General features: G+C 40.4%; 1 protein-coding gene and 1 long non-coding RNA gene across 2 annotated transcripts; both read left to right on the forward strand.

Annotated features, from left to right (window-relative positions):
• LOC109907436 (immunoglobulin kappa light chain-like) lies at window positions 1-25,652 on the forward strand. Its single transcript, XM_020505399.1, has 5 exons — window positions 1-31; window positions 13,102-13,173; window positions 13,394-13,640; window positions 24,154-24,191; window positions 25,094-25,652. The coding sequence occupies exons 1-5, from the start codon at window positions 16-18 to the stop codon at window positions 25,414-25,416; spliced, it is 696 nt and encodes a 231-aa protein (XP_020360988.1). The 5' UTR covers window positions 1-15; the 3' UTR covers window positions 25,417-25,652.
• On the forward strand, window positions 17,516-20,480 carry LOC109907440 (uncharacterized). The gene is made up of 3 exons (XR_002257542.2): window positions 17,516-18,443; window positions 18,750-18,826; window positions 19,621-20,480. It is a non-coding gene; the product is annotated as an uncharacterized LOC109907440 (long non-coding RNA).
• Window positions 25,653-27,909: the final 2,257 nt, after the last annotated feature.

The following is a 27,909-nucleotide window of genomic DNA, read 5'->3' on the forward strand; positions in this document are numbered from 1 at the left end:
AAGGTCAATGAAGTGATGAAGGAGAATTCCGGTAGGCTACATATGAGAACTCTCTAAGTGAATCTACAAATAAATTAGATTTATACAAATTACCAGTTATTGTCAATAGCTTCCAAATGAAGATAACATCAGATAGCAGTCATCATGGTGGTGTCACGTTCTGACCTTTATTTCCTTTGTTTTGTCATTATTTAGTATGGTCAGGGCGTGAGTTGGGGTGGGCAGTCTATGTTTGTTTTTCTATGTTTTGGGTATTTCTATGTTTCGGCCTAGTATGGTTCTCAATCAGAGGCAGGTGTCATTAGTTGTCTCTGATTGAGAATCATACTTAGGTAGCCTGGGTTTCACTGTGTGTTTGTTCCTGTCTCTGTGTTTGCACCAGATAGGGCTGTTTAGGTTTTCACGTTTCTTGTTTTTGTATTCAGTTGTTCATGTGTACATTTACGTATTAAAAGAACCATGGACACTTACCACGCCGCATATTGGTCCGCTGATCCTTTTCGGAAGAAGAGGAGGAAATCCCTTACAGGTAGATTTATGCTGGAATCTGTGGCAGGGAGGAAATTAAACGTGCAATCATCCCACTGGGCACAAATGTCAAATCAACGTCTATTCCACGTTGGTTAAACATAATTTCATTGAAATTACATGTAAACAACGTTGATTCAACCAGTGAGTACCAAGTGGCATGTTTGAAATGTTCTTCTACCCGTATCACCCTTATCTTACCACTAGATGGAAGCACCGTATCATGTCCATACATTCACAGACATGGATTAAATGCATGAAGAATCCGTTACTACTCCATTTATCCTTCAAAAGTTTGAATCAACTTTTTACACAGTTAAAATCACTGAACATTTTAGATTTTTCTATGCGGGTAAAAAATAAATAAATAGAGGCTGGCCCCTAGAGACATCTGCAGTAGAAGTTTTGCCTATGTCAGTGTTTCCCAAATTCGGTCCTCGGGACCCCAAGGGTTGCACGTTTTGGTTTTTGCCCTAGCACTACAGTTTATTCAAATAATCAACTAATCATCAAGCTTTCATAATTTGACTCAGCTGTTTAGTGTTAGTGCAAAAACCGAAACGTGCACCTCTTGGAGGGGTCTCAGTGTCGTGTGCTACATTTTAAAATATCTATTTGTGAGAATCGGGTTGGCCGTAGCCTGAATTACAAAATAGTACGCATCTAACTGTTTATGGTTAGATACCAAACAAATCTCTCTCTCTCTCTCTCTCGCACACACACCTCATTGAAAGAAAGTTGACCAGAGGCAGTTAACCCATATCATTCCTATGGTAAGAGAAGTGAAGAAACTTGAGAGGATTTCAAGCAGTGCACAGACTGTTCTAACTATCTATTTTGGGGTGTCAAGCACCTGCAAAAAAACGAGAAACAAAGAATTAGATGTCTAAAGTCTACTGTCTTCCAGATAGCGCTTAGATCTTTTATATTTTTATTTCACCGAAATAACACCTCCAGCTTGGACACCACCACCCCGGATTAGGGCCATCTGATTTTGAGCCTGGGGCTGTGCTGTGCACTGGTCCTCCCTGGTAACATAGTTGTCCTGGTTGTCATTCTGCTCTGCTCGTCCCGACGCCCCAACTTTACCCTGTGCCTCATGCAGAACCTGGTGTCCTCCGACATCCTGTGGCCTGGCCACGGTGCCCGTGTGGATTTATACTGAGTGTATAAAAAACATTAGGATCACTTTTCTAAAATTGAGTTGCACCCCCTTTTCCATCACAATCACCTCAATTCGTGGGTGCATGGACTCTGCAAGGTGTTCGAAAGCGTTCCACACGGATGCTGGCTCATGTTGACTCCAATGCTTCACGGAGTTGTGTCAAGTCGGCTGTAATGGATCCCTAATCCGAATAGCTCGCTCCAACTCATCCCACAGAATCTCAACCTGATTGAGATCTGGTGACTGGGCAGGCCACTGCAGTAAGATGAATTCAGTGTCATGTTCATTGAGCCATTCCTGGACAATCCTAGCTTTGTGAAATGGGACATTATCCTGCTTAAAAAATACATTTGCAGATGGATACACTGCTGCCATGAAGGGATGCACCTGAATGGCAATGATGTTCAGATATCGTGAGGCATTAAAACATTGCTCCACTTTTATCAAAGGGCCCAATGTGTGCCATGAAAACACACCCCACACCATCACACCACCACCAGCCTGTAATGTTGACAAGCGGCATGATTGATGCATGTATTCATGTGGTTTTATCCATATTCTAGTCCTCCCATCAGAGTGAAACAGTAGTTTTTCCACTTCTCCAGTGTTTTCATTCCTCAGCCCACTACTACTGCAGTTTCTTGTTTTGAGCTGAAAGAAGTGGATCTCTGTAACGTCGTCGGCTGCCATACTCCATTCGTGTCATGGTACGACGAGTTGTGCATTCTTTTATGGGTCTTTGGGCACCATTGTTGTACTGGACAGTCAGTTGACTAACTGTAGCCCGTCTGTTGCTCTGCACAATTCGTGTCAGCCTCCTTTGTCCTCTTTCATCAATTACCATATTCGACCACTGGCCTGCCGTTGGATGGATGTCCTTTGGGTGGTGGACCATTCTTGATACACACAGGAAACTGTTTAGCATGAAAAACCCAGTACTTGACACAATCAATCTGGTACGCCTATCACCAACTACTATACCCCGTTCAAAGGCACTTAAATCTTTTGTCTTGCCCATTCACCCTCTGAATGATACTAATATGCAATCCATGTCTCAATTGTCTCATGACTTAAAAATCCTTCTTTATCCTGTCTCCTCCCCTTCATCAACACTGATTGAAGTGGATTTAACAGGTGATAAAGTGGATTTAACAGGTGATAAAGTATCATAGCACCTGGATTCACATGGTCAGTCTAAGTCAAAGAAAGAGCAGGTTTCCTTAATGTTTTGTACACTCTGTATATACAGTGCCTTCGGAAAGTATTCAGACTCCTTGACTTTTTCCACATTTTGTTATGTTACAGACTTATTCTAAAATGGATTTCATATATTTTTCTCAGCAATCTACACATAATTAAAAATATATTTAATATTTGAGCTTCTTCAAAGTAGCCACCCTTTGCATTGATGACAGCTTTGCACACTCTTGACATTCTCTCAACCAGCTTCATGAGGTAGTCACCTGGAATGCATTTTAATTAACAGGTGTGCCTTATTAAAAGTTAATTTGTGGAATTTCTTTCCTTAATGTGTATGAGCCAATCAGCTGTGTTGTGTCAAGGTAGTGGTGGTATACAGAAGATAGCCTTATTCGGTGAAAGACCATGTCCATATTATGGCAAAAACAGCTCAAATAAGCAAAGAGAAACGGCAGTCCATCATTACTTTAATTAAGACATGAAGGTTTGAGCCAATGTATATTTATAAAAAAGTATTATTTACCTCAGATCTGTAATCCTCCAAGAAGCTAGCCAGAAACTCCAGGAGGCTGGCCTGAAACTAGCCAGAAGCTAATCCAGAAGCTAGTTCAGAAGCTAGTTGGCTCCTTTACTGGCAAGTCGTTGGTGTTCAGCTAACCACGGTTTGTGGTCATCGGCTATCCTTTGGCTCGAAAGTCTATCGCCAGTTCTGTACGGTGCAGCGCGGCTCGGAGCGGAGCATACCGGACCAATTTTTCTCTCCATGTCCCTGGATTTCGACTGCTCTCTGGACATTCATGCCCGGATCTCACAGCTAGCTAGCTGCTATCCGTGTGACTATCGGCCTTCGTCGATTCCGGAGCAAACATCAATTGTTCCGGAGCTAGCAAGCTCCGTCAATCACTCCTGAGTTCCATCAATCGCACCTGGGCTGCAGTCGCCTATCCGGACCCGTTTTGCTGCCTTCGCGGAGCCCCACCGGGCCTTCACAACTGGACTGCCGACGTTATCTACCCGAAGGAGTTATTCGGCTGGCTCCTCCGTCGCGACGTTACCTGAACGCCCATCTGCGGCCTGCTAACCGTTGGCTGTCTTACCGGCTGCTATCTGAATAGACAATCGGACCATTAATTTTTTATTTTTTCATTATTATTATTATGTTTTCTTCTTGGGCCTCTATAACTATATCTATTGTTTTTATTTTTGTTGTTGTTGTGTGATTTGGATTGATCCCCTCTACCACACGGAACCCCACTAATCTACTGACGGAGCGCAGGAGGTGGCTAACAACAGACCTCCATCCTATGCTAGCTTGCTACCGATGCCCTGGCTAGCTGTCTAAATCACCAACCAACCTCTCCACTCACCGGACCCTTTTGATCACTCGACTAAGCATGCCTCTCCTTAATGTCAATATGTCTTGTCCATTTCTGTTCTGGTTAGTGTTTATTGGCTTATTTCACTGTAGAGCCTCTAGTCCTGCTCACTATACCTTATCCAACCTATTAGTTCCACCACCCACACATGCAATGACATCTCCTGGTTTCAACGATGTTTCTAGAGACAATATCTCTCTCTTCATCACTCAATACCTAGGTTTACCTCCACTGTATTCACATCCTACCATACATTTGTCTGTACATTATACCTTGATGCTATTTTATCGCCCCCAGAAACCTCCTTTTACTCTATGTTCCAGACGTTCTAGACGACCAATTCTCATAGCTTTTAGCCGTACCCTTATTCTACTCCTCCTATGTTCCTCTGGCGATGTAGAGGTGAATCCAGGCCCTGCAGTGCCTAGCTCCACTCCTATTCCCCAGGCGCTCTCTTTTGACGACTTCTGTAACCGTAATAGCCTTGGTTTCATGCATGTTAACATTAGAAGCCTCCTCCCTAAGTTTGTTCTATTCACTGCTTTAGCACACTCTGCCAACCCGGATGTTCTAGCTGTGTCTGAATCCTGGCTTAGGAAGACCACCAAAAACTCAGACATTTTAATTCCAAACTACAACATTTTCAGACAAGATAGAACTGCCAAAGGGGGCGGTGTTGCTATCTACTGCAAAGATAGCCTGCAGAGTTCTGTCCTACTATCCAGGTCTGTACCCAAACAATTTGAACTTCTACTTTTAAAAATCCACCTCTCTAAAAACAAGTCTCTCACCGTTGCCGCCTGCTATAGACCACCCTCTGCCCCCAGCTGTGCTCTGGACACCATATGTGAACTGATTGCCCCCCATCTATCTTCAGAGTTCGTGCTGCTAGGCGACCTAAACTGGAACATGCTTAACACCCCAGCCATCCTACAATCTAAACTTGATGCCCTCAATCTCACACAAATAATCAATGAACCTACCAGGTACCTCCCCAAAACCTTAAACATGGGCACCCTCATAGATATCATCCTAACCAACTTCCCCTCTAAATACACCTCTGCTGTCTTCAACCAAGATCTCAGCGATCACTGCCTCATTGCCTGCATCCGTAATGGGTCAGCGGTCAAACGACCTCCACTCATCACTGTAAAACGCTCCCTGAAACACTTCTGCGAGAAAAGCCAAGGCTAGCTTTTTCAAGCAGAAATTTGCTTCCTGCAACACTAACTCAAAAAAGTTCTGGGACACTGTAAAGTCCATGGAGAATAAGAACACCTCCTCCCAGCTGCCCACTGCACTGAAGATAGGAAACACTGTCACCACTGATAAATCCACCATAATTGAGAATTTCAATAAGCATTTTTCTACGGCTGGCCATGCTTTCCACCTGGCTACTCCTACCCCGGACAACAGCACTGCACCCCCAACAGCAACTCGCCCAAGCCTTCCCCATTTCTCCTTCTCCCAAATCCATTCAGCTGATGTTCTGAAAGAGCTGCAAAATCTGGACCCCTACAAATCAGCCGGGCTAGACAATCTGGACCCTTTCTTTCTAAAATTATCTGCCGAAATTGTTGCCACCCCTATTACTAGCCTGTTCAACCTCTTTTTCGTGTCGTCTGAGATTCCCAAAGATTGGAAAGCAGCTGCGGTCATCCCCCTCTTCAAAGGGGGGGACATTCTTGACCCAAACTGCTACAGACTTATATCTATCCTACCGTGCCTTTCTAAGGTCTTCGAAAGCCAAGTCAACAAACAGATTACCGACCATTTCGAATCTCACCATACCTTCTCTGCTATGCAATCTGGTTTCAGAGCTGGTCATGGGTGCACCTCAGCCACGCTCAAGGTCCTAAACGATATCTTAACCGCCATCGATAAGAAACATTACTGTGCAGCCGTATTCATTGATCTGGCCAAGGCTTTCGACTCTGTCAATCACCATATCCTCATCGGCAGACTCGACAGCCTTGGTTTCTCAAATGATTGCCTCGCCTGGTTCACCAACTACTTCTCTGATAGAGTTCAGTGTGTCAAATCGGAGGGTCTGCTGTCCGGACCTCTGGCAGTCTCTATGGGGGTGCCACAGGGTTCAATTCTTGGACCGACTCTCTTCTCTGTATACATCAATGAGGTCGCTCTTGCTGCTGGTGAGTCCCTGATCCACCTCTACGCAGACGACACCATTCTGTATACTTCCGGCCCTTCTTTGGACACTGTGTTAACAACCCTCCAGGCAAGCTTCAATGCCATACAACTCTCCTTCCGTGGCCTCCAATTGCTCTTAAATACAAGTAAAACTAAATGCATGCTCTTCAACCGATCGCTACCTGCACCTACCCGCCTGTCCAACATCACTACTCTGGACGGCTCTGACTTAGAATACGTGGACAACTACAAATACTTAGGTGTCTGGTTAGACTGTAAACTCTCCTTCCAGACCCATATCAAACATCTCCAATCCAAAGTTAAATCTAGAATTGGCTTCCTATTTCGCAACAAAGCATCCTTCACTCATGCTGCCAAACATACCCTTGTAAAACTGACCATCCTACCAATCCTCGACTTTGGCGATGTCATTTACAAAATAGCCTCCAATACCCTACTCAACAAATTGGATGCAGTCTATCACAGTGCAATCCGTTTTATCACCAAAGCCCCATATACTACCCACCATTGCGACCTGTACGCTCTCGTTGGCTGGCCCTCGCTTCATACTCGTCGCCAAACCCACTTGCTCCATGTCATCTATAAGACCCTGCTAGGTAAAGTCCCCCCTTATCTCAGCTCGCTGGTCACCATAGCATCTCCCACCTGTAGCACACGCTCCAGCAGGTATATCTCTCTAGTCACCCCCAAAACCAATTCTTTCTTTGGCCGCCTCTCCTTCCAGTTCTCTGCTGCCAATGACTGGAACGAACTACAAAAATCTCTGAAACTGGAAACACTTATCTCCCTCACTAGCTTTAAGCACCAACTGTCAGAGCAGCTCACAGATTACTGCACCTGTACATAGCCCACCTATAATTTAGCCCAAACAACTACCTCTTTCCCAACTGTATTTAATTTTTATTTATTTATTTAGCTCCTTTGCACCCCATTATTTTTTTATTTCTACTTTGCACATTCTTCCATTGCAAAACTACCATTCCAGTATTTTACTTGCTATATTGTATTTACTTTGCCATCATGGCCTTTTTTGCCTTTACCTCCCTTCTCACCTCATTTGCTCACATTGTATATAGACTTGTTTATACTGCATTATTGACTGTATGTTTGTTTTTACTCCATGTGTAACTCTGTGTCGTTTTATCTGTCGAACTGCTTTGCTTTATCTTGGGCAGGTCGCAATTGTAAATGAGAACTTGTTCTCAACTTGCCTACCTGGTTAAATAAAGGTAAAATAAATAAATAAAAAAGGTCAGTCAATGAGGAACATTTCTAGAACTATGAAAGTTTCTTCAAGTGCAGTCGCAAAAACCATCAAGCGGCATCATGAAACTGGCTCTCATGAGGACCGCCACAGGAAAGGAGGACCCAGAATTACCTCTGCTGCAGAGGATAAGTTCATTACAAATTGCAGCCCAAATAAATGCTTCACAGAGTTCAAGTAACACACATCTCAACATCAACTGTTCAGAGGAGACTGCGTGAATCAGGCCTTCATGGTCGAATTGCTGTGAAGAAACCACTACTGAAGGACACCAATAATAAGAAGAGACTTCCTTGGGCCAAGAAACATGAGCAATGGGCATTAGACAGGTGAAAATCCTTACTTTGGTCTGATGAGTCCAAATTTGAGATGTTTGGCTCCAACCGCCGTGTCTTTGTGAGACGCAGAGTAGGTGAACAGATGCTCTCCTCATGTGTGGTTCTCACCGTGAAGCATGGAGGAGGAGGTGTGATAGTGTGGGGGTGCTTTTCTGGTGACACTGTCTGATTTATTTAGAATTCAAGGCACACTTAACCAGCATGGCTACCACAACATTCTGCAACAATACATCATCCCATCTGGTTTGCGCTTAGTGGGACTATAATTTGTTTTTCAACAAGACAATGACCCAACACATCTCCAGGCTGTGTAAGGGCTATTTGACCAAGAAGGAGAGTGATGGAGTGCTGCATCAGATGACCTGGCCTCCACAATCACCCGGCCTCAACACAACTGAAATGGTGGGATGAGTTGGATCGCAGAGTGAAAGAAAAGCAGCCAACAAGTGCTCAGCATATGTTGGAACTCCTTCAAGACTGTTGGAAAAGCATTCCTCATGAAGATGGTTGAAAGAATGCCAAGAGTGTGCAAAGCTGTCATCAAGGCAAAGGGTGGCTACTTTGAAGAATCTCAAATATAAAATATATTTTGATTTGTTTGACACTTTTTTTGGTTATACATGAATTCATGTGTTATTTCATAGTTTTGATGTCTTCCTTATTATTCTACAATGTGAAAAATAGTAAAAGTAAAGAGAACCCCTTGAATGAGTAGGTGTGTCCAAACCTTTGACTGGTACTGTATATAAATATGAACATAAAATAGGATTTCATTGGTACCAGACAGGATGACATTGATTCTGCCTTAAATATGTATAGTAGTAATTTTAAATACTATTTGAATTACCATCATATTTGTATTTTGTTCAGACTATCGTCAAATTTAAATTAAATTAAAATATTGTAACAAAAAATTGAAGTATCATTGAATTGGAAATCAAATTACATGCATGGGAAAGCATATTTTTTTTACAACAAATATTACATCCATAGAATGAAAGTATTAATGGATTTATCTCACACAAAATAACACATACACAGAAATCTTACAACAGTAAGTACTGTTTTTCTGGGAACTATACATAGTCATATAAATTGTACAATGAGCATATGATCCAATGAATGGAATTATACATGTTTTCATTTGATATTCACACTATGCACATGTCTTCATTTAATTATTCCAGATGTATGCACAGTTGCAAGAAAAAAGTGTGAACCCTTTGGAATTACCTGGATTTCTGCATAAATCTGATCTTCATCCAAGTCACAACAATTGACAAACAGTGTGCTTAAATTAACACACATTATTTTTAATTGGCTTGTCTGTATTGAATACATCATTTAAGCATTCACAGTGTAGGTTGGAATATGTATGTGAACCCCTAGGCTAATGACTTCTCCTAAAGCTAATTGAAGTCAGGAGTCAGCTAACCTGGAGTCCGATCAATGAGACGAGATTGGAGATTGTCACGCCCTGACCATAGTTTGCTTTGTATGTTTATGTTTTGTTTGGTCAGGGTGTGATCTGAGTGGGCATTCTATGTTGTGTGTCTAGTTTGTCTTTTTCTGTGTTTGGCCTGATATGGTTCTCAATCAGAGGCAGGTGTTAGTCATTATCTCTGAATGGGAACCATATTTAGGTAGCCTGTTTTGTCATTGTGGGTTGTGGGTGATTGTCTATGTTATGTTGCTTGTTAGCACAGGTTCATTAGTGTCACGGTGTTTTGTAGTGTTCAGTTTTTCCATTAAAATGACGAACACTTACCACGCCACATCTTGGTCCGGTCCTTACTCCTCTTCAGACGAAGAGGAGGAAATCTGCCGTGACAGAGATATTGGTTTGAGCTGCCTTGCCCTATAAAAAAACACTCACAAAATTTGAGTTTGCTATTCACAAGAATCATTGTCTGATGTGAACCATGCCTCGAACAAAAGAGATCTCAGAAGACCTCAGTTTAAGAATTGTTGACTTGCATAAAGCTGGAAAGGGTTACAAAAGTATCTCTAAAAGCCTTGATGTTCATCAGTTCACAGTAAGACCGATTGTCTATAAATGGAGAAAGTTCAGCACTGTTGCTACTCTCCCTAGGAGTGGCCTTCCTGCAAAGATGACTGCAAGAGCACAGCACCGAAGACTCAATAAGGTTAAGAAGAATCCTACTGTCGGCTAAAGACTTGCAGAAATCTCTGGAACATGCCAACATCTCTTTTGAGTCTACGATACGGAAAACACTAAACAAGAATGGTGTTCATGGGAGGACACCACAAAAGAAGCCACTGCTGTGCAAAAAAAGTTGATAATGAAACCACTTTCAATAGAACAGTCATGACACAGCTGGACTGATGAGTTCCTATACATGTGGAAACAAAAAAGACAACATTCCAACATTCCAAGTAAATGATGTCATTAACTATATAAAGTGAAAAGTATTGAATAAATTGCACAATCCACATGATTAACATATAGTGGAAACAAAGCTTGGTCCTTTCAAAATACATTTGGTTTAGTATCTAACCATTAAACTAATGTTTGATACACAAACCATTGTCACCTGTTAGCCTATTCTTGCAGTCCAATACTTACTATTGGATGTTTTCAGTATGAGCATAATCAAACGTTGCAATAAAAATGTCCATTGGTATAGTGCAGCTTGTGGATATGTTGGCGCATCGATGGTGTAGAGAATACAGCTAAGTTGCTGCATTATACATATTTACGTTCATACGTTCAGAGCAGAGAGTAAAATGAGCAGATTTCTGGGCGCGATAGATTCAAGGCATAATGTACAGACAAAGGTATGGTAGGATGTGAATACAGTGGATGTAAACCTAGGCATTGATTGATGATGAGAGATGGGCATTAGTATTTAATTCACCCAGCTCGATGTAGGTTTAGGATACTACATGATACTCAAATTTTCCCTATACCCATCGTGAGATACTACGACCAAGACTTCAAATAATAATAATGAAGGTGCACATGTCGAGAGACAAATCAGAGTAATTAAAGTGACAGACAGTGACACATTCAATACCGCATTGACACTCTTGCTTGCATCTAGCTGATCTGGGATATAATCATTAGTCCAAACGGAGTTTCTATTAGACAAATTCATGTAGGTCCATCTGCGTTTCGTTCCTTTTAAGAAGCGTTTTGCAACAATCAGCAGAATGAATACACCCCTGATAACCCCCACACACAGTTCACTTTCAAACAGCAGCAGCCTTACAGCATCATCACTTTGCTTGTTGTATAATTCCTTCTCTTATCTGTGCACTCTCTTCCTCCCACCTTTTCCATTCGCTTGTGGAGTTCAGTGCACTACAAAACAGCTGTCTGTGACAGTCCAAAAAACCTCTCCATGCCAAACCTTTATATCATAACTGCAACACAGACTACATCATTGTAATCATATTAGCTATTGTCATAGTTAACTAAACTACTTTGTACACATGGATTGGATTGTGGGTTTACTATCACACAGTACAGCAAGCAGTTTAGCAGTTACACCGGCGGGCCCCGGTGGTGATACATTTATAAAACCTAAAGCTTACCTTGACTTGGAAGAGTTGCAGTGTTGGATAGCCTTAGCTACCCAGCTAACATAAATAGCATCCCTCTCTATTTAAGTCAGGTTAAGTAGGCCAAATTAGCTGCATTAGCTAGCTAAGTAACAAAGGTAAACTACAAGTACAACCAAATATAGCTATATTTCTCTCGCTTGCTCGCTCGCTCTCGCTCTCTCTCTCTCTCTCTGCTTCTCCTTAATTTTGAAGAGATTTATTTAAAAACTGTTAAACTATTGTCTTTCTCTCTCTTTGAGTCAACTTCTCACCACACTTTATGCACTGCAGTGCTAGCTAGCTGTAGCTTATAATGTCAATACTATAGTCATTCTCTGATTCTTTGATTAGATGGTCATAGTGTCAATACATGCTGCAGGAGCTCTGATTGGTTGGAGGACGTCCTCCGGAAGAAGGAGGCGAGAACCATGAGCCTCCTAGGTTTTATATTGAAGTCTATGTACCCAGAGGAGGACAGAAAATAGTCGTCCTTCGGCTACACCATGGTGCTGTTGAGGCTACTGTAGACCATTGCAAAACAGCTTGTTTTAATCAGTTATTTGGTGATATTTAGTAGAGTTTTATCTAAAAATGATATCTTTCTAAATGTTGACTCGTTGACAAAGCCAAGTTTCATTAGAACATTGTGTGAAGTATTTGTTATGACATAGGCCTACACTTCTCAGGGTAAACTTTTGTGATCCAACTTGCAATAAAAGGCCATTTGAGATCATGAGAATGTAGATGAGGTGAAAATATCATACTGTCGATTTTATAGGTGTCTCAAAAAGCACAAGTAAAACCCAAGCTGATCTTCTGCTCTTAGATTTTTTTAAGGACCCAATCTGGAACATATTCAAAGGTCCATTTATATTGGAGAAACATGGGACGATTCAGAACCATAGTTTATATGTGAACAAGAGTTTTGAGCAGTCTGACTGTGAGTCGAATGCCTTTTGTATCCGATTCCCCTGGAGAATTTTGAATCCTCCATCAGCTGACCTGCTATTATGCTACATTTGCCTGTGCCACAGGTGAACCCCAGTCTCCGGCTCAGGGACAATATGTGGACTAGAGTTGTGGTGTTAACGACTCAGCTGCACTGTATCTGTTTCCTAACACAAACACACTTAAAATAAACAGTGTAAACAAGTGCTACATTCTCACTGAGTCCAAGTGTTTGTGGCATTACAAACTCACATTTAAAAAAAAGTCTGTATACAAGGTTAAAGATTGACCGAATGGACCTATGCTAGAGAGGAAGCTCAAGGGCGAGGCAACATTAAGTGGCCCGCTTCATAACTCTGTCTGGCCTTGCTTTGCTCAAATCAAGAAAGCTGCATATGCAACCACATGAGGGCATTAGAGTGTGTGCATGAATGCACGTGTGCATTTGTGTAAAAGATGGGACATTTGCATAGCTGTCCTGCCTGACTGCTCCACATACATTTAAAACCCCAGTGTTGATCAGTGACTGTTCACTCCTTTCAGATCCACTGACACGCAGCACAATGATGATGTCACTGATTCTACTGCTGGGAACACTGGGACTCCTTGTTCAGGGTGAGAGACACTTTGACCAACTTTTATTCATGTTTGGTTTAGCTTCATATTTAATCATTTGGTTTTGACTGATATGTTTCATGATAGGCTTCTGAAGATTAGCAATGTCTATTTCTTGTGATAACCTTACTAATCAGCTTTCTTCACTTTTATTTTATTTTTCAGAATCAGCAGCAGATATAATTCTGACTCAGTCTCCTAAATCTGTCTGTTCGCCCAGGAGAGACTGTCTCTATCAGCTGTACAGCCAGTTCAAGTACGGGTAATAATCTCCACTGGTACCTGCAGAAACCTGGAGAAGCTCCTAAACTCCTGGTTTATGCTGCTACAACCCGTCAGTCTGAGATTCCAGGTCGTTTCAGTGGGAGTGGATCTGGTAGTTCATTAACTCATTACACTCTGACCATCAGTGGAGTCCAGGCTGAAGATGCAGGAGATTACTACTGTCAGCAGGGTGGCAGCTATCCGTTCACACAGTGTTAGAGCGTCGTACAAAAACCTCCCTCAGCTAAAGAGGAACTGCTCTGACTCAACAGCTGCAGAGCTACTAAAACTTTAGAGAACTTTATCAAAATATGGCACATTATCAATCATACTATATAACTTGTTTAGACTATAAAGGATTATCTTTCAATGTATTAGGCAAAGAAATGGAAACCATTGCAATCAGGCTAAGTGTTTATTTTCATAGATTCAATAATTGTATAATTTGGTCAATTAATATGAATACTGCACATCTCATGAATTTAAAAAAATAGAATTTAAAATTATAAAACGTAAATGAATAGAAGTGTTTAATTTAATACATAGAAATCTATTTGACCCCAACCCAGATAGGTCCAACACATTGAATCAATATTTGAATTTGAAAACAAAACAAGTAAGGCTTTTATGTTTTTGTATTCACAACTAAAGTCAGTTATGTGATACATTTGATCTCCTAATGTTATCACAAGTCCTAACTGTGAGTCGTAACGTGTGTTTTTGTCTCTGTCTGTGTGTTTCTATCTCCTATTGAAGGTTGTATTCATGGCTGGGGCTCCTCTGATCTCTGGTCAGTATGAGTAAGGGAGACTACCAGCAGAATCCTCCTGGATTGCAACTCTAGTTTGGAACACTCTTCTCTCTGGAGCTTCATTCACAAACACACTGGGACCCGGAGGATCCTGAGTTGTAGAGGATGCTTCTCTTTTGAAGAAGATGCTGAACAAAGTGTTAGAAGTAAAGATTGGGATAAGTTTCCTGTTATGTTCAGGACATTAGGTACTGATTTAGCGCTGTTCATGACTGATCTCCGAATGTTTAACCTGTCTGACCCAACTCAACTATTCATCACACTGTCCCAACCCAACTTCTACACCCCTTCAACTCTGAAAGAGTGAAGGAAGTCATATTGATTCCAATTTAAGAAGCACCCCTTTCATATGATTAAACAGTACATACATAAATGCACATAGCTAACCATACAGTATTAAACCCATCAAAATAACATTTGAGTAAAGTTCCCCATTTCAGCATTATACAAAGTCCAGTGTAAAGTCTCTTTCCACAGCCCATGCTCAGTTCTCTAGTCCAATATACAGCTGCCCCAGTCCCAGAGGATTTGATTTCAGGGGATTGTGGTGGAGTGGAAACTCAAATTTGCATGGCCAAAGTGACTGCCACAGTCCCAGAATAGAGCAGTACCATGGCCCGGTGTTCACCTGTCCCCAGAGAGTAATCAGTGAATTCTTCAGTATAGGTATCAATCATGGCTTCCATATTTGTAAAATCATGAAGACTAGTGAGTTTAAAGCACATGGCTTCAGTTTTGGTATAATCATGACCATTGAGTTTAGAGCACATAGCTTTACTATCGCTGCAGATATCATTTTGAGGGGTACCAAATTTGGCCCAATAGCCATGCATTCTTTGAGAGAGGTTCATAGACTGAAATGTATTTGTAAAATAATTTACTATGGGTCATGAATATCTCCATGTGTAATGGTAAAACTCATTTGATAAGGATATCCAGGCAACAATATTAAGGATGGAAAAGTTATTTATTATCGCAACATGTCAGAACCAACAGCATTACAGAAAAGCTCATTTAATTTTTTGTGTTTTTGTCCATTAAAATAACATCAAACTGATCAGAAATACAGTGTAGACATTGTTAATGTTGTAAATGACTATTGTAACTAGAAACGGGATATTTTTTTATGGAATATCTACATGGGCGTACAGAGGCCCATTATCAGCAACCATCACTCCTGTGTTCCAATGGCACGTTGTGTTAGCTAATCCAAGTTTATAATGTTAATAAATCATTAGAAAACCATTTTGCAATTATGTTAGGACAGCTGAAAACTGTTGACCTGATTAAAGAAGCAATAAAACTGGCCTTCTTTAGACTAGTTGAGTATCTGGAGTATCAGCTTCCAGTCTGAGGGGAAGCCATTGTTGGCCAGGCACATGAAAGTGGCCTTCCCCTGCTGCAGCTCCACGCTGGAGGGGGGCAGGACTGTCAGGGTTGGACGAACATCACCTAGGAGACAGATAGTTAGGGAGAGGGGAGCTAACGATCAAATCACCAGACTGATACGACAATCTTGCTGCAGCAGTTTAAAATCTTAGCTTTAAATGAAGGTTTTTCCATTCGTAGGCTTCTGTTCTTCAAACAGTTCATTTATAATTCCTTATGTCACTCTTTCACTTCCATTTGAGTAGCTACGGAAGCATATTATAACTACATGAGATGACTGAAAATACAATCAACTATCTTCAAAATGTAATTATTTCAAATGTGAAATATTTCAGCATACTTCTCACTTATTGTAATGCAGAGTAATAAAATGCTAAATAAACTAAAGTTTAAAAAAAAATGAATACAATAAAAGAACAATAAACGGGCTACAGTGCATTCGGAAAATATTCAGACCCATTGACTTTTTCCACATTTTGTTACGTTACAGCCTTATTCTAAAATTGATTAAATTGTTTTGTTTCTTCATCCATCTACACACAATACCCCATAAAGAGAAAGCAAAAACAGATTTTTAGAAATGTAAATATGACATTTACATAAGTACTCAAATCCTTTATTCAGTACTTTGTTGACGCACCATTGGCAGCGATTACAACCTTGAGTCTTCTTGGGTATGACGCTACAAGCTTGGCACACATTTATTTGGGGAGTTTCTCCCACTTTTCTCTGCAGATCCTCTCAGGCTATGTCAGGTTTATGGGGAGGGTTACTGCACAGCTATTTTCAGGTCTCTCCAGAGATGTTCTATCAGGTTAAAGTCTGGGATCTGGCTGGGCCACCCAAGGACATTCAGAGACTTGTCCCGAAGCCACTCCTATGTTGTTTTGGCTGTGTGCTTAAGGTTGTTTACTGTTGGAAGATAAACCTTCACCCCAGTCTGAGGTCCTGAGTGCTCTGGAACAGATTTGCATCAAGGATCTCACTGTACTTTGCTCCAGTTATCTTTCCCTCGATCCTGACTCGTGTCCAAGTCCCTACCGCTGAAAGACATCCCCGCAGCATGGTGCCGCCACTACCGTGCTTCACCGTAGAGATGGTGCAAGGTTTCCTCCAGACGTGACGCTTGGCATTCAGGCCAAAGAGTTAGATCTTGGTTTCATCAGACCAGAGAATTTTGTTTCTCATAGACAGAGAGTCCTTTTAAGTGCATTTTGGCAAACCCCAAGCAGGCTGTCATGTGCCTTTTACTGAGGAGTGGGTTCCGTCTGGCCACTCTACCATAATGGCCTGATTGGTGGAGTGCCACAAAGATGGTTGTCCTTCTGGAAGGTTCTCCCATCTCCACAGAGGAATTCTGGAGGTCTGTCAGAGTGACCATTGGGTTCTTGGTCACCACCCTGACCAAGGCCCTTCTCCCACGATTGCTCAGTATTGTTATTGTGAAGTGGACAAGTCTAGGAGTAGCAACAGCTCAACCGCGAAGTGTTAGGCCACACAAGCTCACAGAACGGAACCGCCGAGTGCTGAAGCGCGTAAAAATCGTCTTTTCCTCGGTTGCAACACTGACTACCGAATTCCAAACTGCCTCTGGAAGCAATGCCGGCAAAATAACTGTTTGTTGGGAGATTCAAGAAATGGGTTTCCTTGGCTGAGCAGCCACACACAAGCATAAGATCACCATGCGCAATTCCAAGCGTTCTCTGGAGTGATGACTCACACTTCACCATCTGGCAGTCCGACAGACGAATCTACAGCATACAATGACATCTAGACGATTCTGTGATTCCAACTTTGTGGCAAAACGTTGGGGAACGTCCTTTCCTGTTTCAGCATGACAATGCCCTTGTGCACAAAGTGAGGTACATACAGAAATGGTTTGTTGAGATTGGTGTGGAATAACTTGACTGGCCTGCACAGCGCCCTGACCTCAACCCCATCGAACACTTTTGGGATGAATTGGAAGGAATGGTCTGTTCCATATCTTCAATCAAATTAAACATGTACAACTGTGACATTACAATGTTTAATGGTATTTTTCATCAGTTGTTTTATATGAAATGTAATTTCCACCACACTGTCATTGCCACAATGCTAATTCATCACCATCACAGATATTATTTTAGAGCAAAGGTGTATTAAAATACAATTGATATTGACTGTTTTTCCCATATGTGGACCGTGTATGCGTGTTCTTAAGATAACTCCTAATATAATGTAAAATATTACGATTTTAATGTGGTAAATTCAGATTTCTAAGTATCATTAAGGCACATATGGACATTTGACATGACAATGATGAATACATTTAATTAAGAAAACTTCCAAATAGTAAAGAAATACATGAAAAAAATTAATTTGTGTGAAATGTTATACAAAATACCTTAGGCACAATTTCTGTAAATTCCTTTTCAGATAAAATAGAAAATGTTATGACGTGGTGGTTATGACATTTCCCCTCTGGTATTTGGGGAAACTGATTAAAAGCTTTATATTCTTAAATAGTATGGTCTTAGCCACTAGTAGATCTTGTTTCCAGACAGAGTGACGAACATTTTCAGAAAGATAAAAATCAGTTTCAATAGGTTTCATTTTCAAAAACATTTAACATCCAAACGTGCCCGTATTCGTCAAATCAACCGGCTATGAAACGAAACAGCAGAAATACTTTTGAAAAGAGCTACTGCAAAAATGTTTCCTCCGAATTGCTCTCCGAGGACGGTGTTTTTGACCGTGACAACCTGCTGACTATCTGCTGCTTCAGTGGACCGAAGAGACTGGAAAGAGAACACTATTTCTTTACCATGTATTTGTTTTTATATAAAAAAGTACATATTGTTTAATAGGAATAAAGCTGTTTTTTTAAGGTGTTTTATATAGATTTTATAGTGACATTGCTAGCTACTTATTTACCTCAGCCAGACAGTTTTATTTAGCTAAAGTCGTTATCTAAATTAGCTATCTAGCTGTTATTGTAGCTGCTTTCTGTTTGTCTAGCTAGCTAACTTTTTTTTCTTTTTCTAGCTAGCTAACTGTTGTTGTAGCTGCTTTCGGTTTGTATGTAGCTTGTACTTTAATGGCATCCTCAAAAATATTGTATCTTTCCAACCAGGCAAAGTACTATGAAGGCACTGATCTCGACAAGAGGCGCATCATTCGTAGGGGAGGCAGAGAAATTCACAATTCAGTGTAACGTTAAGCAGTTCATTTCTGTTACTGTTAGATAACTGGAAGTATTTATGAACAACCATTTAACAACACTTTATTTTTCATCTAGCTAACGTTAGTTGGTCATCTACATGTACTGTACTCTATATCATCGACTGCATCCTTATGTAATACATGTATCACTAGCCACTTTAACTATGCCACTTTGTTTACATACTCATCTCATATGTATATACTGTACTCGATATCATCTACTGTATCTTGCCTATGCTGCTCTGTACCATCACTCATTCATATATCCTTATGTACATATTCTTTATCCCCTTACACTGTGTATAAGACAGTAGTTTTTTGGAATTGTTAGTTAGATTACTTGTTCGTTATTACTGCATTGTCGGAACTAGAAGCACAAGCATTTCGCTACACTCGCATTAACATCTGCTAACCATGTGTATGTGACAAATAAAATTTGATTTGATTTGTTGCTAGCTATACATTTAGTTGTATGTCAGTCCGATTTAGGTATCTAGCTATAAGTTAACCCTGATCAATCAAATGGATAGGTGTAAACAATTATGGTAACTCCAACTGCTCTTAACTACATTTAGGTGTCTTTGTTTGACAGAGCGAGACCCATACAGAAAGAGAGAGAGGAAGAAAGTGAGAAAGAAAGTGACAGAGGGAGAGAGAGAGGTGGGAAGAGAGCGAAAAACAGAGAGAGAAATGAAGAGCGAGAGAAACAGAAAGAGAAAGACATCAGTGCAAACTTACTTAGACTTTAGTATTTCAACAACTCTTCTCTTCCAATTTGTTAGGCAATCACATGTACCTACCGGGGAAGGATGGCCAGCCACACAGGAGAGTGATTTTCACCAAGGAGGAAATGGAGACCGTGCTGACAGATGCATGCTGGACATTTCGGAGTGAATCGCATGATTGCCAAAATCAACGGTCAACCACTGAAATCCCTGACGCCTTACACTTCGGTGAAGCCCGTGAGACAAAGTATGTTAAGCCTTGGTTGACATTTGAGAAAGCAATAAATGGTGGTTATGCTGAGCTCATTAAAAAAGACAAGCCAGTGTATGAATCAAACGGATTTGCATATGAATGGAGTGGAAATGAACTGATTTTGTGATCTGCTAGGTAAGCAACTTTAATGTGTCAAGCAGATTACACGTTTTCATTACCATTTCCAAAACGTAACAACGTGTTTAAGACATGGATTTCATGTTGTAATGTTAACAAGGTACCAAAATGTCATTAGAATTAATGTTTTCATTTTATTAGCTAAACAAAACTTGTTTAAACAGTGAATAAATCAGCCTTGTTTGCATAGCGATGATGAAAAGAACGTCATTTAGGCTGTAATGATCTCCAAAATTTGAATCATTAGGTAATCACACCTTTGATATAGCAACGGACGCTAATAGTTTGTCAAATCCCATCGTGACGTAGAGGGGGACCCTATTTGGCTGGGGGACATTATTTGGCATGACAGGCCCAACAAATTAACCACCAGCCAATGTGACTGGTGAAATACACATTCTTGCATTACTCTACCCACATTTGTCAGGTGGCTGGTGTTCATTTTATGCCCTACATAGGACACTGAGAAGATAGTTTCAAGCTATATATACACTGAACAAAAACATTAACGCAACATGCAGCAATTTCAAAGATTTGACTGAGTTACAGTTCATATAAGGAAATCAGTCAATTGAAATAAATAAATTAGACCCTAATCTGGGGATACAGATATGCATCTGTTGGTCACAGATACCTTTAAAAAAAGTAGGGGAGTGGATCAGAAAACCAGTCCGTATGTGGTAAAAAATACAATTTGTCTCATCCAGCACGACACATCTCCTTCCCATAGAGTTGATCAGGCTGTTGATTGTGGCCTGTTGAATGGTGTCCCACTCCTCTTCAATGACTGTACAAAGTTGCTGGATATTGGTGGGAACACGCTGTCATACACGTCAATCCAGAGCATCCCAAACATGCTCAATAGGTGACCTGTTTGGTGAATGAGTATGCAGGCCATGGAAGAACTGGAACATTTTCAGCTTCCAGAAAATGTGTATAGATCCTTGCATCATGGGGTCGTGCATTATCATGCTGAAACATGAGGTGATGTTGGCAGATGACTGGCAAGACAATGGGCCTCAGGATTTCATCACGATATCTCTGTGCATTCAAATGCCCATTGAAATGCAATTGTGTTCGTTGTCCGTAGCTTATGCCTTCCCACACCATAAACCCACTACCACCATGGGGCACTCTGTTCACAAAGTTGACCGCAACAAACTGCTCGCCCACATGACACCATACACGTGGTCTGCAGTTGTGAGGCTGGTTGGAAGTACTGCCAAATTCTCTGAAACTACATTGGATGCGGCTTATGGTAGAGACATGAACATTTAATTATCTGGTGGACATTCCTGCAGTCAGAATACCAATTGTAATCGTTTAATTCAGCTCATTAAACATGGGACCAGGACTTTGTGTGTTGCGTTTATATTTTTGTTCAGTATACAGTATATGGGCAAAACGTCTACTGCAGATTGTGGATGTGTCTAGGGGCCAGCCTCTACATTTTGTATATTTTACCACCATTATGAATTCATCATTTTCCTTTGACTTTAACAGTGTGTAAAAAGTTGATCTGAACTTTTGACAGATAAATGGATGAGTAATGAATTCTTCATGCATTTCATCCGCCTTTGTCCGTGAATGTATGAACATGCTTCAATGCTGCTATCTAGTGGTAAGGTAAGGGTGATAAGGGTAGAAGAACATTTCAAACATGCCACTTGTCACTCACTGGTTGAATCAACGTTGTTTCCACGTCATTTCAATGACATTATGTTGAATCAATGTGGAACAGACATTGAATTAACATCTGTGCCCAGTATACAATATGGATGGGTTGCTCTGTCGTTCTAGGCTAACAATGCAGAAGACAGAAAAGAGAACATTTGCATGTTCGAGGGGATCACTTTTGTGATCTCGGTTGACCATCTAAAGTCTGTTGTATTATGGGGATAAAAAAATCAGATTTCCTCCTACATGACAACTGCGTAAACTTTACAAAAACCATGTGATCAAAGGTCATGAAGTTTTGACTGTAGTTGACTGCAAGTTTCTGCAGTTTCTCCTCACCAGTTGCAAATTGCAGCCATCGCCTGCGTTGTGGGAGGCTCTATTGTCAACCAATCATTAGGGTGTTGTTGTTTGACCCATATGAACGTGACCAAAGACATGACTGAAACAGCATTTCCACAATTCATGTGATATTTGAGTCTCTCACACCAATTGATTGTACATTTTCAGGTTGTGACTGTGTGATATGTGGGTTAGAGACATTATGTTTATTTTGACATTATGAAGAAAAACATTTGCAGATGCACCTCTCCCCAACTTCACTCCTTGGGCTTGTTCGACATTTAGGCGACTGCCAACTGACTGATCTACAAATCACCTTCCATCATAAATAATGTCTCATTATTTGTTGGTCAGTCAGTCACAATTTACCCATGATACATTACGGTTTTGATCCTCTCGAACAATCCCCTTGACTTTTGTTTACAGTTGGTTGCTTTCGCCTTACCGCTCAATATTAGGAAAGTGTCCTTAATGTTTTGTACACTCAGTGTATAGTGTCATAACCCAAGAATTAAAGCAATTCTAATGTCCAGCAACCTTGCTAGCAGGCATGCCAGCTAAGATAGTAAGATTAGCTGCTCTAACTTCATTGATAGCCTGAACTGGCTTGGTAGCTAATTATGAGGTTGGGAGATTAGGAACCCATGAAGCTGGCTAGCTGAAGCTAACTTAATAAAATTGATAGGTGGCTAGTATTACCAAGAAACAATGCAACATTTTAGTTGTATTTATTAATCCATGAAGGCTACATAGCTTGATCAAATTCATTTACAAACATATATCCTGCGAGTCCTGCCCATCACAGGAGAGCTAAAATCGAATAAAATGATGATGAAACTGTTTTCACGCAGTAGAGAATCTAGGGTCCTGCCTAGCATATGTGTGCTCCGAGGGACTATTTGGCTGTTGCAGTCAGTGCCTCTTCCACAATACCGCCGACAGATCTTTTTTATAAATAACTATGTAAGAATTTGGGCTTGTGACATTTTCCACATTTTGTTGTGTAACAAGGTGGGACTCAGATGGATTTAATTGTCAATTTTTGTCAACAATTTAAGTGAATAATGGATTTAATTGTCATTTTAAGTCAAATCTGTAATTATATGTAGGCCACTCGGGAACATTCAATGTTGTCTTGGTAAGCAACTCCAGTGTATATTTGGCCTTGTGTTTTAGGTTATTTTCCTGCTGAAAGGGGAATTTGTCTCCCAGTGTCTATTGGAAAGCAGGCTGAACCAGGTTTTCCTCTAGGATTTTGCTTGTGCTTAGCTCCATTCCATTTCATTTATCCCCACAAAAACTCCCTAGTCCTTACCGATGACAAGCATACCCATAACATGATGAAGCCACCACCATGCTTGAAATTATGAAGTGTGGTACTCAGTGATGTGTTTTGTTGGATTTTCCCCAAACATAATGCTTTGTATTCAGGACATAAAGTTAGAGAGGAGCTAGTCATTCAAAAAACATTTGAAACACTATTATAACTTGTCATGTGACTTGTTAAGCACATTTTTACTGCCAAACTTATTTAGGCTTGTCATAACAAAGGGGTTGAATACTTATTGACTCACGCCATTTCAGCTTTTCATTTTTAAATCATTTGTAAAAAATTTAAATAAAAAATTTACATTTAAAAATAAAAATACATGATAATATGGGGTATTTTGTGTAGTGAATGTGTCCAGTCTACTGGAGTTCCAGAGTGTACCAGTAGGGGGCATCAGTTCCATGTCTCTGTTACCATTCCCCTCTGTGTCTGTCTAGAGGTTTTTGTACAGCCAGTCAATCAGAATCTATCACTGTGGTGGACTTTCGGTGGAGGGACCAAACTGAGTGTTGGCAGTAAGTATTCAATTCTAGACCTTGACCTCTGAAATCAAAATCTAATACATTTTATTAACAGTATTACAACTCCCTTAAATAGAAAGTAGATATGTCTATTTATTTGTTCTAAATTTTTGTTGCATTTGTTTTCCTTAGATGTAAATATAGTTAAATTAAAAAGTCTATTCAAGATGTAATATATCAAACAAGGTTATACAGTGTGTATTCATTTGGGACAGAGATACTGTTGAAATCAGTGGTTTAGAAAAATGTAGCTTTACAAAGAGCAAAAGCAGTGTCTCTATAGTGTCAGAGGTTTTTGTACGGCCGCTGAATGAGATTGTATCACTGTGGTACACTTTTGGTGGAGGCACTAGACTGGATGTTGGAAGTAAGTTTACCTACCTCTAATATAGAAAATGTTCTGACCTTGCATATAGATGCACTGATGATCTTGTGAGAAAGATTAAAATTGAAAGAAATGTTATGCATGGTTATGTTTGAAGTAAAATAGTTATTCTCTTAATCCGAGTCACAAAATACCTTTAGGTTAGACCTAAAATATTAAGCTATTGTTTTTGGTTAAGTAACCCTTTTTATTTGAATGTGTCTTTTAAATGTATATGATTGTTGTAAGATGGTTATACTCTACTTAAATTGACTCCTTCAGCATTCAGCTTTGCTATCCATTGAAACGTTTTGCTATTTTGCGAAGTCCAGCTGTTCTGCTGTTCATATGAATGTACATTTATTTTCAATTTGTGGTTGAATATCATGTAAATGACACACAACTTCATTCACCTTCTTACGATAAGTTAAAACTTAAATGTTTTAGTGTGTCTTTTAAATTAAATGTATATCATTGTTAGATGGTTGCATTCAAGTAGGCATATTTTAAACTAATTTGAAATACATTCATAATTTAAGAATTGTTCTTCAAAATAATAATAATTATTCATATTGAAATGCAGTTTGATTCTTAAGAGTTTATTCCATTACAATGAGTGAGAAGTATACTGAAATATTCCACATTTTAAATAGTTACATTTTGAAGATAGTTGAATGTATTTTCAGTCATCTCACGTAGTTATAATATGCTTCAGTAGCTACTCAAAGGGAAGTGAAATAGTGACAGAAAGACTGATAAACTGTCTGTATGAGGATCAGAAACCTACTGATGGAAAAAAAATGTAATTTACAGCTAAGATGTTAAACTGCTGAATCAATATTGTCGTATCAATCTAGTGATTGATTGATAGTTCCCCTCTCCCTAACTTCCCACCTGTCTCCTAGGTGACGTTCGTCCCACCCTGACAGTCCTGCCCCCCTCCAGTGTGGAGCTGCAGCAGGGGAAGGCCACTCTCATGTGCCTGGCCAACAAGGGCTTCCCCTCAAACTGGAAGCTGAGCTGGAAGGTGGACGGTAGCAGCAGCAACACCTGGGAGGTGACCGGGAGCCCCGGGGTCCTGGAGAAGGACGGCCACTACAGCTGGAGCAGCACCCTGACCCTCCCTGTTGATCAGTGGAAGAAGGTGGGCTCTGTGACCTGTGAGGCCACCCAGGGCTCCCAGTCTCCTCTCGCTGAGACACTGAAGAGAGACCAGTGTTCTGATTAATGAGCCCCCCCCCCCTCTGACTCCACTTTTTTTTACTCTGTTCTGCACTCAGCATCTCTCCTTACTGATCCAGCAGACCACACTGGTCTGGTTCTGGGCTGGGCCTTTCTCCAGAATATCTGTCTGATTCTGATGTCATAGTTCTGCTTGGCTTTCTTACATTTGTTATAATCTTTATTCCTGTAATGCTGTTGGTTCTGACATGCTGAGATAATAAATACTTTTCCCATCCTTAATATTGTTGCCTGGATATCCTTATAATGGTTTTACCATTATATATGAATATATTTATGTATAATGTATATTATGTATAAAAAAAATCCTTATACATTTCAGTCAATGAACCTCTCTCATAGGGTGCATGGCTAATTGGGCCAAATTTGTTACCTGTCAAAGTGATACCTGCAGTGATACTGAAGTCATGTGCTCTAAACTCACTGGTCTTAATTATAATATAAATACTGAAGCCATGGGCTTTAAACTCACTGGTCTTCATGGTGATACTAATACTGAAGCCATCATTGATACTAATACTGAAAAAATCACTGAAACTCTCTGGGGACACGTGAACATCTGGCCACGGTACTGCTCTATTCTGGGAGTGTGGAAATCACTCTGGTCATGCAAATCTGAGTTCCACTCCACCACAGCTCACAATATCCTGAAGTCAAATCCTCTGGGACTGGGGCAGCTGTGAACATGGGTGGGGGAAGCAGACTTTACATTGGACTTTGCATAACATTCAAATGGGGAATTCTACTCAAGGGGATTTTTATGGGTTTTATACTGTGTGGTTAACTGTATTTATGACTACTACTATGCACTGTTAAGTCAAATGAAAAGGGTGCTTCTTAAATTGGAATCAATATGACTTACTTCACTCTTTCAGGGTTGAAGGGGTATAGAAGTTGAATATGGACTGTGAGATGAGTAGTTGAATTTGGTCAGACAGGTTAAACGTTCAGAGGTCAATCATAAACAGAGGTGTAAAATCAGAACCTGATGTCCTGAACATAACAGGAAACACATCCCAATCTTTACTTATAACACTTTGTTCAGCATCTTCTTCAAAAGAGAAGCATCCTCTATAGCTCAGTATCCTCCGTATCCCAGTGTGTTTGTGAATGAAGCTCCAGAGATGAAACAAAAGTGAAGAATGACTGATTAGGAAGGTTATCACAAAAAATAGACATTGCCACTTTTCCAAAGCCTACCATGAAACATATCAGGGAAAATCATAATTGTTGTTATTTATTCAGCAATATTCATAAACTATGTTTAAATCTGAGGCTAAAACAAACATGAATCAGAGTTGGTCAAAATGTCTCTCACCCTGAACAAGGAGCCCCAGTCTACACAGCAGTAGAATCAGTGACATCATCATTGTGCTGCGTGTCAGTGGCTCTGAAAGGAGAGAACGGTCACTGATCAACGCTGGGGTTTTTAAAGTATGTGGAGCAATGAGGCAGGACAGCTATGCAAAGCGTTCCTTTTTTACACATATACATCACTGTGCACGTGCACACACACACACACATAAATGAAGACGTCAGTTTACTAGGGTAGGCCTACTGGGTGTCATATTTGAGAATATTAAAATCGTAAACCACACAATGTAACAACTACAGCATATCTTAAATGGAGCCTAGTTTGACTCGTCAACACAGTGTCTGATGTCCCTCAACAGTGGTTGTCACTCCTAGTCCCAGGAGAAGGTGAATTAAGCTTAACAGTAGAATTGCTGCCTCTTTATGTTTCAAACCTTCTCATGAGGGACAGTAGTGGAGCTCTGTCGCCTTCCTCTGACCAGACTGTGTAATAGCAGTCTGTGTGATGAGTAGAGTGGGTGTTTTACTTTAAAGGTAAAGTTATCCCACAACTATATAAAAATAAAGTCACACACTTTATATACCCATTCAATTGTCTGGAGCATAATGTAGTGTGACTTTAAAAAAAATCTTTAAACAGTTTACTTTCTATTAGTCAGCACCTCTACAAACATTGTTCAGTTTGCATGTGTCAGTCAGCTCATGCTTTTCACCACCCTATCATAAACCCCCAAAACATAAAAAACACCAGCTTTTACCATGACATGGGCTAACCTGGTGGATCCAGATAAAAGCTAATGATCCCTTATTGACTAGCAGGATTTTTAAGCCATGAGACAATTGAGACATGGGTTGTGTGTGTGTGCCATTCGGAGGGTGACTGGGAAAGACAACGTTTTAAGTTCCTTTGAACGGGTTATGGTAGTAGTTGCCAGGCACACTGTGGAACTCTTTCAACAACTTGTAGAGTCCATGCCCTGACTAATTGGGGCTCTTCTGAGGGCAAAAGGGGGTGCAACTCAATATTAGGACGGCGTTCTGAATTGATTTTTCAAATGTTTTACTTAAAGGCATGGTCCTATTGGGATGAAGCTGTTTGTCCTTGTACTAAATGTGTTGTGCAGAGCTATTTTGTTTGACAGTGTTGTTAAGTTGTCTCACTTCT

This window comes from Oncorhynchus kisutch, linkage group LG17, assembly GCF_002021735.2.
Source record: "Oncorhynchus kisutch isolate 150728-3 linkage group LG17, Okis_V2, whole genome shotgun sequence".
Taxonomy (NCBI): Eukaryota; Metazoa; Chordata; class Actinopteri; order Salmoniformes; family Salmonidae; genus Oncorhynchus; species Oncorhynchus kisutch.

Bases quoted from the DNA above. Each gene is read 5' to 3' on its own strand.
- LOC109907436 (XM_020505399.1), top strand. The intron at 13,174-13,393 runs GTGAGAGACACT...CTGTTCGCCCAG, and splicing joins ACTGGGACTCCTTGTTCAGG to GAGAGACTGTCTCTATCAGC. The intron at 24,192-25,093 runs GTAAGTTTACCT...CCTGTCTCCTAG, and splicing joins CACTAGACTGGATGTTGGAA to GTGACGTTCGTCCCACCCTG.